This window comes from Chinchilla lanigera, unplaced genomic scaffold, assembly GCF_000276665.1.
Source record: "Chinchilla lanigera isolate Chin_1 unplaced genomic scaffold, ChiLan1.0 scaffold00019, whole genome shotgun sequence".
Classification (NCBI taxonomy): Eukaryota; Metazoa; Chordata; class Mammalia; order Rodentia; family Chinchillidae; genus Chinchilla; species Chinchilla lanigera.
In genome coordinates, this window is record NW_004955420.1 from 18705346 (window position 1) to 18718170 (window position 12825).

Consider the following 12825-nt stretch of genomic DNA (forward strand, 5'->3'; position numbering starts at 1 on the left):
AGAAAAACACACAGATCACCTTTTGTAGGAAACAAAGATAATATTACCAAAGTTCTTAACATTACAGCATCACTAAATATCTTAACAACATTTAGGAGGCCATAAGGAATATCATTAATAAGCTATGTCTTTAACAAGTTAAATAAAGTTAACAAACTTCTTGAAAGATATAATTTACTAATATTAAAGTAAAACCAAAAAAAACCTATTAATTAAACAAATGTTGTAAAGCAAATTAATTCATTATTTAAAACAAACAAACAAAAAAACTATCCCATGAAGTAACATACAGGCCCAGATTTCCTTTGAAAGCTTCATTAAACGTTCAGGAAAGAGATTACACTGTTCATAATTTTTTTTTTAGAAAATAAAGGAAAGAACATTTCTCAACTTATTGTATGATGGCAGCATAATCCAAGTATCAAAACCTGGCAAAGACATTACCAAAGGATAAAAATAACAAATTAATACCTCTTATAACCAAAACCACAAAAGCTATCAATAAAATACTAACAAATTAGACTAAAAATGTATAAAAACAATAAAATGTCATGATGAAATGGCTTTATCTTAGTAATAAAGGCCTAATTTTATATTTAAAAAATCTTTTGAAAAAACAGGATTTGTTTTTTGTTGCTGAAAATTAAACTGAGGGCCTCGCATATGTTAGATAAAACATTCTGCCACTGAATTAATTATCCTATCTGGCCCTAAATAAGATTTTTGCCAAAAAATAAGCCAGCTGATGAGAAAATAAATATTCATAAGCATTTAAATTAGAAGATTAATAAACGAGAAGTGACTATCAGTTACTATGGTTAGAATAATTAAAACCATTGAGCCATTAATAAGCAGATAAAAGGGATGGAATGAAGACTCTAAGAGGACATAAATACACAAAAGAAAAATAATATATGATGTAGATGCACTTCAAATCACTGTGGCAAAATGGGATATTGAATAAATAATGTTGAAAACCCTGGATTACCATCTGGATAAAATAAAAACTGATTGCATATTTTTTCTTACACAAGCAAATGTGAGATAAAGTATAAATTTAACTCTACTTAAAAATAAAATTTATAATATCAGAAGAAAATTTGAAAATTTATTTTGTAATTACAGTGCAGAGAAAGCCTTTCTCAACAAGTTATATATTTAGAAGTCTTCAAGTACTGATAGATTTAATACTTGAAAATTAAAGCCCATAAAAATATCACTGTGAAATTATAAGCTGCAACAAATGGGAAAAAAATTTGGAACATATAGGGCAGAAAAGAGGAAGAGTTCTTTGATATATAAATAGTTTTTATAAATCAATAAGAAAAATAAATCAGTATTCCAATTAGAAATCATATGAGCTATGGTCAGAAAAGGCATTTTATTAAAAAAATAAACAAAATTACTTTCTAAATTTAGAAAAACATACTCAAAATCCTTAAATTTCTGGTGATGCAAATTAAAACAGGAAAACAAGTGACTTTTCTTTAACCTGTCTCTCCAGCAAAGTAAGAAAATTCCTCCACAACAATACTGGGTAGAGCATGTACCAAACAAAGGATGCTCCTCGTTCGTGAGAATATCCATTTGTGTTGCCTACTAGGAAGGCAGTTGGGCAACCTCTAGGAGTTCACAGTCACGTGACTTTGATATAATACTTTCACTTCTGGAACTTTTACCAATGCATTTGCATATTTGTGCAAAGTCCCATAGGCAAGAATATTTATAGTAGCATTGATGCTCATCATAATGTTAAAAATAAATATCTACAAAAAATGGTTGGGATAAATAGATTAGATTAAAAATATTCTGCACTATTAAAGATTGAGACTAACCTATAGATGACTGTGAAATACATCACCAAGGTTTATCACTGGATGTACTACTTGAGACAAGATGCTTTATGACATATGCTCCTATTGGGTGCAATAATATGCAACAACTATGTGTATATAGATATATATTGTTAAGAATATATAAAAATTCAGGTAGTGTATATACACAGGAGATATTTTAATTCTTTATGATTTATAGGCCATGTCTTCAAATATGGAGAGAAGACTAGACTGAGGATCTCAAGTAAAAAAGAAAGATCTTAAAAATAAATAATCTTTGAAATGTGTAAATAAGATTTTACAATGTGTTATTATTGAAAAAAATTTGCCAATTTTAAAAGTTAGTGAACTAAATGAGATAATCACTTTTTATATCCATGAAACAGTAAATAAAGAAATAGGTCTTTATTAGGGTAGTCTTTGTAGAAGGAAAGTTAATTACTTCATTAAACTGTGCTTGTATTCTCTGTCTTAAAAAGATTCTTCAACTGGCATGAGGGAAAAGAGAAAAGAAAGTAAGAAGGGAAAAAATATAAATATATATACACAAGATAGCTAAGATACTTGTACTACTAATTTCTATTGTGTTACTGAAAGGAACAGGTAATGTTTAATTGTTCGATCAATCTTACAGGCCTATATTTGTTTATCTGAAAACAAATTTAAAGATACCAATATGTAATACAATACCATTGTTACATACGGATATGCAACGATACCATTGTTAATTTTCTATCACCTTGTGTGAAATTCTGTATTGCTTTTATTGCTTTTATGTTGTTTTATTTATGTCTGTCTGTTAATGTTTCAGTTCTTTAATCTTTAAAATAAAAAACTAAAAACAAAACATATATATATATACACACACATAAGATGGCCAAGATAATTGTACTATCAATTTCTATTGCTTTCTTGAAAGGAACAGTTGATATTTAACTGTTTGATCATTCTTACATGTCTATATTTATTTCTCTGAGCAACCAATAGGAAGATAACAGTATGTGATACAACAACCATTGCTTGTTTCTTTTCACCTTGTCTGAAATTCTGTATTGTTTTTATTATTCCTATGTTGTTTTGTTTATGTCTGTGTGTTTATTAATATATTTTGGATCTTTTATCATTAAAAATAAAATTTCCAAAAAAGGATTCCTCAAAATTTACTATGCACCAGGCCCAATGCCAAGTACTTAACGTAAAACCAACATGGCACTTGCCTTCAAGTAGCTTGGACTTGAAGGAGAGGTGATCACATTCAGCCTTAGAGGTACATGGTTATCCTTATGACTTAGATCTAAAATATTTAGGAAATTCAGTTCTTTCCAAAGCCATCATAGTTCAACAATCCTCATCTGTGGACCCCACACAGTTCCAGGATAACTGTCATCTTTTCTAAGATGATAAATCTTCACTCCCACTAAGCCTTCGGGGAGGATTCCAAAGAGACTTACATAACAAGTAGCTAGCCATGTTGAGTTCTACCCACTTGGCTTTATAAAATAATTGTAAGTCCTAAAGGGCTTACATGTTGTCCCACCTCTACTCTTTGGATGTACTATATCTTTTGCTTGCACCATTACTTAATTTTTTCTCCTTCCATGGGACCTCCTACCCAACAACAAATATTGGCTCAAGTGTACTCCAGGAAAACTTCTCTTACTATGTGCCACATGAAGTCTCAAGAGCTTTTCTGCTTGTGTTCACATCTCTTCCCACTTTACGTTTATTGTCAGTTTCACATATTAAGGCACTAATTTCCTTACAGTTGTATCTTTGATGCCTGACACAGAGTAGAAACTCAATTGCTCGATAAATTCAACCATAGAACCTACCTGTTGCTCTGCACTCTCCCAGCTTGCAATGATGAACTGATGTTACTGACTTTCAGCCTGTCGCACCCCTGCTGCCTCTTCTCCATGTTAAAACAGGGTACTCACTTGTCCAGTGACATCTTCGGGAAGGCAAACTTGCCGAGGCAGATACGATGGATGGCACTCAGGGGAATCTGCTGCCGCTGCACACAGCTGAGCATGATGAAATCGTACTTGCAGATGAACAGAGTCTTGTCTGTAACCAGCAAAATTCTCTCCTTCTCATTGTTCCAGTGGTCTATCCTGGAGGAATCATCAACGGAGGGGAAGTTGATGGCATAGACTTTTCAAATTAAAGATAGCCATTCAATGAACCATCTAAGAAGAAGACTGAAGTTCAATAACCTCAGAAGAAAGAGGAACTGAGAGACACCTAACATTACCCATCCCTCAGGCTGTCCCCATCACTAACAGAGAGGGAATGTGCAAAATGTCAAGGAAATGTTTTACCAACATAGAGCTCAGAGATTATCCATGACGAAATCCATCAGAGGCATTCCAGGCTGGCAGTGCATTGACGCTGAACTGCTTTAAACTTCTCCCTGCTACCCAGAGACCTTTGTGGAGCACATCTTTTTCCAAGGATACCAAAAATAACTTTGTTCTAACTCAATCTGTACTATACTACAAAATTTCCTCACTAAGCACTACCTCATGCTAATCGCCAAAAGCTGCATTCCTAACTGGATAAAAAGAAGGCTTAAATACAAGCCAGCACCATGTACTGCTCATCCTACCCTAACCTCCTGGGAGAAGCAGAGGCACACAAGTCAAGTGGGATTCTTCCAACCCAGAGACAGAATAGCTGTTAGATAAGTGTTTACAGATTTGATTTGCGATCAGGAGTGAGAGCTTTTTAGGACACAAGTGGAAAATTTTGACTAAGAGTTAAGAATTCCTCTGAGTGCAAACAAAAAGAACGAGAACAATAGTTTTTGATTGAAAGTAGCCAGGCCTATTCTATAGCTCCCTGGTGCACAGTATTTTTGCTTTCTACAATAGCCTTTAGGATATAGCAATTTGTGGTTTATTAGAGCTGTCTCAGTATATGGTTTTACTAAAAAAAAATTGAAAAGGTTAATTTGTGAGCAATTCTTCTCTGAATTCTCACCACACAGAATCATCTGAAGAGTAAGTTATGTGGGCACCCTGCTTCCAAGCATTCTCCACACAGTAACCACCATGTACTTCTTAAAATAGAAGCTGGATGACGTTGCTCCCTTGTTCACTCTGTTACACAGCACCTCCTTGACTTAAGATCAGCCCCAACGTCCTCAACACAAACTGCAGGCCTGCGTGTGGTTTGGCTCCTGCCCTGGGTCATCTCACAGCAGGCTGAGAAGACCCAGTGTTGACGTTGTGGTTCAAATGCCTCATTCAACAAGGGTTTCTTATACTCCTCTATAAAGTTGGCCCCTCATAATATTTCTGAGAGCATTGGGGTCCTTCTTCCTTTGCGCCATGCGTTTATCACCATTTGTAGGAAGGGATGATATATAAAATGTTTACAGAACACACTGAACACTGGCCAACTAGAATGGACACTTCAGCACAGAGTGGGGCCAATCCAGTAAGGATGGGTTGTCTACACTGTGTGTAAGAGTGTGTGTGCATGGGTGTCAGTTCCATGAGGGAAGAGATCACATCAGCAGGGATATTCCTTCTATGCAGTTCCTGTCCAGCAACCTGTACTAAATGAATATCAGCTGGGTGAATGAATAAATAAATGCCAATTGTAATCACTTTGGCAGATCTTGGGTGGTGTGATAGAGTGGGTTGGAACTTCCTGCTCTGTCATTTATTAACTCTACAGATTGGACCCCTAACGTTTTATGGATCAAGTTATTTATTTGTACAATGGAGCCAATGTTAGTATTTACCTCATCAGTTTGGGGAGATGATTAAGGGAAATAATTCTCAGGGCTCTAAAATTAGCTGTGGTTGTTACTGGTAGGGGCCTAGGTCACTAAATCACTTTGGGTAACTCAAGTATACTCCACTCTTCTGTGTAGTTGTTCCAGTTACACTTAACTGTCAACTTGACTGAATTAAGAGAGCCTTTGAGTGGTGACTGGATCATGGAAGTGGTGTACACATCAGTGGATGTTCCCAGTCAAATGTGGAGTGAGCAGGAGAGGCCCTGCTGGACATGGGTTGCTGGCATGATGTCTTTGGAAGACATGTCTCTCCCAGAGCTCTGCCTCCATGCTTTGCTTCCTAGCTGCCATGAAGTAAGCAGGATTGTTCTACCACACACTTTTCTTCCATGATATTCGACCTTGGAGCCAGCTGACCATGGACTGAAATGTCTGCAACCAAGAGCCAAATAAAAGCTTCCTCTTTTCAACTGTGTGTCTTAAGTATTTTTGTCACAGCAACAAAATGCTGACTAATACAGTAGTGTAAAGAGAGACACACGAGGTGAATGTAGGGTGGAAAAATAGGAGGAAACATGAGCAGCTGAAAAACACAAATGAGGAAGGAAAAGAAAAAGCAGAAGAAGATAAGAAAAGAATGAAATTTTTGATAAACACCTTAGTGTATGCCAGCCATTGCATGTTTTAAACGTTAACTCTACAGCTACCCACAACCCTTTGAAGAAGGCTACATCCAAAGTCACGCAGCTAGGAAATGATACTATAGCTAGCGTACAGTGGAAAGAAATAACCCTAGAATCCAGCAAATCTGGCTTAAATCTTTGTTCTGTGGTTTCCACCCACTCTAACACACAGTGATATTCAACTCCTACTCTGTGGAGAGAAAGAACGAATTCTTGATAGCCTGCTTAACATTCTCAATCTTAGGAAGAGACGGGGACTCTAAAATGTCTTATCAGATATCTACATAAACTTCTCTAAATAGATCGTATCTACTTAGCAGTACATTATGAGCGGCTGCCTAATAAACCAGACTTGTTTTTAGTCTTTAAAGAGCTGCAGCTTTTGGTTGAATGGTTTCACTGAAAATGTCAGCACTCCATAATGAGATTTATTTTAAAAGGTAAAGGATTCCGGGAAAAAAGGAGACTTCTTTTTAGGAACACAGAGTGTTCTGCTGTGACACAGACTCTGCATAATTTACATGTCGGGAATGTCTGAATTCAAGTAAACACATAGGCTTATAAATAGTTTGGGGCCACCATCTCCAGCTCCTGGGTGGTATATTTATTTAGATTTCAATCACACCTTTTTTCCCCTAAGGAACTCATGGGGAAAATATTGAATTACATATTGCTGATATTAATACTTGAAGTTTAGAGGGCAATAATAACAACAAATATAGAAAGAGGATTAACTATAATATATTGAGTTTGCAGAGCTTGTGAAGGTTTACCAAGTCCTTAAATATCAGGGCTCCCATTTAATTCTCACCATAATCCTTTATACTAGATGCTACTACTCTCATTTTAAGGACTAGGAAACTAAAGACCACAGACCCTCAAAGTGATCTGTCCAGGGTCTTACACCTGAAGCAGACAATGGAACAGCAAATGTAGGAACAGCACTTACTTTCTCCTCAGTATCACCATTTCCAGAAAGAGGCCCCTTTAGCGTGGTGTGTGAATGTGGTTAAACCCACCTGTGGAAAGGGGATGTGATGATACATACCATTGAAGGAATTGTTCTCGCTAGCATCTTTCTCCCCAGAGCAAAACTCTTCACTGTCCCTTCCTAATCGTCAGTGTCTTGGTGTTGGGGACTATGCCCCATCTTGTTATGTACAGACTGAGGAGTCGTCCTCTATTCATAATATTCCCTCACCATCCATGCCAATGCCTAAACATTTTATTCTCAAAATATCTCAAAACCACCCATTTCTCTCCATCCCCATCACTCTTCTGCCTAGACTTCCATTACCTCCTCCTGGGCTTTTGAAATCAGCCTCTCACCCCACCCGGGATTCTAGACCTGGTTTACCTACATCTACTCTTGCTCGCTTTCGATCTCTTCACTCTATGACAGTGAGGGGGTTCTTTGGAAAAAAAAATTTGATCTTCCCCACCACCTACTTAAAACTCTTTAGCAATTTTCCATGGCTCTATGAGAAATACTAGAAAGTATTAATCTCATCTAAAAGGTTCTGGAAGGTCAGAATTCACCCACTCTTTCAAACTCACCTCAGGCCAAGTCATTCCACTCAATTCTCCTTATTTCAACCTTATTTCAGTTGCTATCACCTTGCCCTCTTCAACTGAAGGGGATTTGCACACACTGTTCTCTTTGCTGGCAAGGTTCTTTTCGATCTTCTCCACTTAGTTAACTCCCACTGAGCTGAGACCCATCACTCCCTCCCTCAGAAGGGCTTCTCAGATCTCTGGACTACTTCTCTCCATTCAAATACACACCTTCATAGCCCCACACATTTCTCTCCCATAACCCTCATCCCACAGGAAATTTTACAGTTATTTTATGATTATATAATTAATGTCTCCCTCTTCTCCTATTCTCTAAGCTCTGCAAAGTCAAAGTCTCATTCCGAGCCTTATTCCAAGGTCGCAGGTGTCTAAAAATTAGTCTAACATGAATTAGTACAGAAATATATTTTCTCAGAACAACCAATAATGCCTGGCACAGGCTGTTTGGGGAACTTGGTGCTTCGTTTTACACAGCGAAATATTCCCCATAAAATAGCACATTTAAAAATCAGTAACATTTGGGAAATGTCATGTCATACAGTTAGAGTACGCTACAAATGTTACCTAAAGTGGAGTTTCACTTCTGTGACAACAAAACCAAAGTAATACATGCATTCAAATATTCATCTTGAATGTTTCCTAGTGCCAGGATTGCCAAGTGCTTTTTACTTCCCTTTGTTCTTATCTATTTTATAACAAAAGCTTTCTCCTTTTACTGTAAAATAGAGAGTTTTAAAAATACCAATGGTCCAGCAGGTTTCCAGTTTAAATGCTATTATCCCAAAGTAGCGTCATCTTTCTAACTTTAAATGCACACAAACCTATACAGTGCCCCTCTTGTGAGCCTCATCACAGTTTCCTCTATTACACTGATTTCTGTACTTGTCCTACCTATTGCCCCGCACACACTAAATAGGAGCTCTGCTACTGCAGAACTGATGCCCTGTTCCTTGCGGGGTTTCTTCACTGTACTAAGTACAGCCAAAAAAAAAAAAAAAAAGAGGGTCTCAATAAGTGAGCAGGACACGGGATAAGACCCAGCCCCTCTGTTGTGAGAGCCGGTTTTCCCTGGCAGAGCATTCGTCGCGTCACCTCTGGCGTCCATGTCCCTCAGCACCAGCGACCGTGAATGAGTACACTCTGCGCCTGAGCCTGGATCCTTCCAGGTCACGCAGAAAGCACGGGGAGCTGCACGAGTCTGCATTTCCTGGGATGACAACAGATTCTCCAGCAGAGGGCAACAGAGAACCAGTTATGACAGGCTGGACCCATCCTGCAAGTTTCCAGGGACCAGCACCCGGTTCCTCCAATCTTTCCAGATGCCTATCCAGCAGCACCAGCCTCACGCCCAGCAGTCCTCTCAGTTCCTCTTCTAAGACTCTGACAAATCAGTGTGTGGTTTGGAAATGATCTGCTTCCAAGATTTTTTCCCTAATCTCTCTCCGTCCCTCTGTCTCCCTCCCTTACTCCCTCCCTCCTTCTCTGTCCAGTTTTAGTCTCCCTTTCCTTTCTTCCTCTACTCAGCACAAGACTTATGGGACTGTGTGTGCTTTGCAAATCAGTCTGGATACACCCCTTAAACCTCTCCACGTGCCCAGCCCTTAAAGAGGAGAGTTTCTGAACTAGCTGGAATCAGCAACCCAGAAGGAAAAAATGGAATCATTCATTCATTCTACACATACTCCCTGAACAGCCCTTGGGTTCCAGTCTCTGAAGAGAATCTGCCTTGAGTTTGTTCTTCAAACACAAACAGAGGAAAACTACATGGCTTTAGAGCAAACCAGCTTCTCTCCCCCTGAGTTAAGTGGAGTTTTATAAAACCTTTAGCTAAATAATCCACGTACATTTCTCGCATTCATTTGGTTAGTCTTTCCCTGGGACTCTCCAATTTCTTTGAAATAGGAGACCCTCAAAGTAAACACAGTATTCTAATAAAAACCCAATGCCGCAAACCTTTCCTGTTCCCATGTCTCCCAACTTGACTTGCAGCTATTCATTTTTTTTATTCACCTCTACCCTTCACTGCCAATCATGTACGTGGCTTCTTGCTAGTTAGAATACTAGGTAGATCTTCCTGCTCTTGAGGAATGTAGAGTTCTCCATCATGTTAGATACACATGCAGGAAAGAATAACATACCACCCAAAGGTAACTCGAATCCTCAAGGAGAGACTCAGATCTCGGGATTCCAAGGCTGCTGCTCACAGGGCTGAAAAGAGGGGCCCCAGCTCTCTGTTTGATGCCTTAGCAAAGTGTTCTCTGATCTATACTGAATTTCCTCCACCTAGGTACAAAGCTGCACGTTGAAAAGGCACAAGAGGCATAATACAGATGATTTTAGTAACGTCAACAAGGAAAGAACTCAGGAGCATTTGTTCATTTCTCCAGCACTTTCTTACCCTGTACCTATCACAGAGCAGGTAGGGTGTTCCCATATAATACAGAGAGGACAGACCTAGAGACATCTCTTTATGAATCCTCCAAAAGCTGCTTTTTTTAACAACACATTTTAATTGAGATATTACGTATACATCAGGTCTGAGGTTTCTGCGATCTATATACACATATACATAATTCCTCCATGTATCTTTCTTGGATTGTAATGACAGAAACCTTCAGATATTAAGGGTATTGTTTGGAATCGAGTGGTGTGCCAGATGCTATGTACATTTAACTTCTTTTAATCTTTACCAAACAATCCTGACAAATACAGCTAAGAGATCCTAAGCCCAGCAGGATACTGTGGACTGAAGGTTGGTAGTGCTCTAAAATTCCTGTGCTGCAATCTTAACCTCCAATATGATGATATTTGCAGGTAAAACGTTTAGGAGGCAATGGGGTTTAGTTGAGATTATGAGGGTGAAACCTGCTGGATAGCGTTGGTGCCCTTATAAATAGAAGAGACACCAGGGTTTCCTCTCTTCTCCACATGAGGAAACTGTGAAAAGGAAGCTTTCTCTAATTCAGAAGAAGGGTCCTCACCAAGAAGCAAATCAGCCCATTGGCTGGCTCATGGATATGGACTTTCTCCCTTTAGAACTGTGAGGAAAAAGTCTGTCACTTAAGCCAGCCAATCTGTAGTGTTCTGCTACAACAACCCAAACCGACTAATACAAGTGGTTAACTTGTTCCAAGCAACATAACCATGATTCGGATTTGTCCAAGGTATGTTTGAGTTTAAGCCCCTGAGCCCTCTTTACTAAACCACCATCCATTAAGAAAGGTAATTAAATCTCTCCATTTAATCAGTAGATATGGCACTATACAACTGTATCCTGTTATTATACATTAGACTATGAAGTCACCTAAAATAGTCTCTGTCCTTATGAAGCTTATAACATAATGAGGAAAAAGATAAATAAATCCAGCATCATCATCCAGTGATAAATTGTAAGACAGATGTTTGTAGAATGTGCTGTGGAAATCCTGATTAATAGCTAGCCTTGACTCAGTGTTAGTTTTGCATAAGTTTCCTCAGTGTGCTTCATATGAATTTCTTCATTTGGGCTTCCATCAACTCTGTGAGGAAAATAGCACTATTGTCATTGTTTTACAGATGAGGAACTAAAGCCTAAAGAGGTTAAATAACTTCCCAAAGGCACGAGCCAGAAGTTATGGAACTGAAATTCAAAGTAAGGGAGCCTATGTCCAGAGCCCATGCTTTGGTAACCACTGTTTTCTTCTAAAAGTCATCCTCATGCCATCTAGGGTGTCAAGGCTCAAATGAAGTGTGCCTAAGAGGATTTCAAAGGATGGGCAGAAAATAAATAGCTTGATATAGAATAGTTAATTTAGACAGAAGGTACAGCACGTACCAACATACAGGGGATATGTAGAAGACGCCTTTTTAGATGAAATGTATTTACATAGTATGCAAAAACAATCGTGGAAATAGAATCACCCTCAAAAAGTTTGGATTTCTGTCACAAAAATTCTGATTCAGGAGAGAAGAGATGGGATCCAGGTATCTGTAAGCTTTAAAAAGTACCCGGGGCCTATAGATGTAGCCCAGTGGTAGAGCAGTTGCTTATCACATGCAAGACTCCCCGTTCAATTACCACTGATTCTGTGCATGCACACACAGACACACACACACACTCACACACACACACACACACTCAAATGTAGGATGGTTCTGGAAAAACCAAACATTTCAGGAATCGCTCTAGGAATGTGTGCCCTACCTAGGAACTTTTGCCAACCAGGCAGGCCCTCTTTGAGCTTAATCTTAAGGAATTTTAGATTGCACTGAAGGATTTGTGGATTTACATAACTTTTTGGACTGGACTGCTTCAGTGAATTTGCAAGGAGTGCTTGTCCAATCTAAAAAATTAATCCTGTCTACTCTCCCTTTATCAAATTTTTTCAGCCTCTAATAATAACCATCTGCTGCTGACTCCCCAAGCCAGGATAACTAAGCCCCAGAGCATCATGTATACCGTGTCATAGTCGCGCACTGTCCTGATGCAGAGAAACTGCCTGTGAATTTCTTATTTCATATCCGTTGCCTGAAGACAAACTATACTTGACTAGAAATTTGGTGAAGATTTCTAAGTGCTCGCGTTGTAACCACAAATGAGTCTCAACTTCATCTCACATTTCAAGTGCTAGATTACTGATCTGTGGTGTTCTTTGTCACATAGCCCTGAGGCTGGAGATAAAAATCTAGCAGTTACCAGTTGTAAAATCAAGCAACATTTCTTTGCTTTCTGAAGCTCATTTTTCACATCTGTACAATGAAGATAATAGCTGCATATTCCTCAGAAGGTTATTGTAGAGAATTTAATGCAATGCAAAGTGCACAAAATACTCAATTAGTGTTGATTACTAATATAGTGATAATGAAAGACTTTGGGCTGTGGTAACAAAATACTATAGATTGCCTTAAACAATAGACTAAGTCTTTTAAATACTTTTGCAACATTTATTGAATTAATAAATCACTGAGTGAATGACTGAGGTAAATTCTCTTAAAAGGGCTCCCC

General features: G+C 38.3%; 1 protein-coding gene across 3 annotated transcripts in view; it reads right to left on the reverse strand.

The window, feature by feature from the left end:
• Positions 1-12825, reverse strand: part of Tprg1 (tumor protein p63 regulated 1) — a 220450-nt gene that overhangs the window by 72763 nt on the left and 134862 nt on the right. For all 3 annotated transcript variants that reach the window (XM_013513625.1, XM_005383239.2, XM_013513626.1), the window contains one exon: positions 3773-3949. In XM_013513625.1, coding sequence (XP_013369079.1) covers positions 3773-3949 — 177 coding nt within the window. The remainder of the gene's footprint in view (positions 1-3772; positions 3950-12825) is intronic.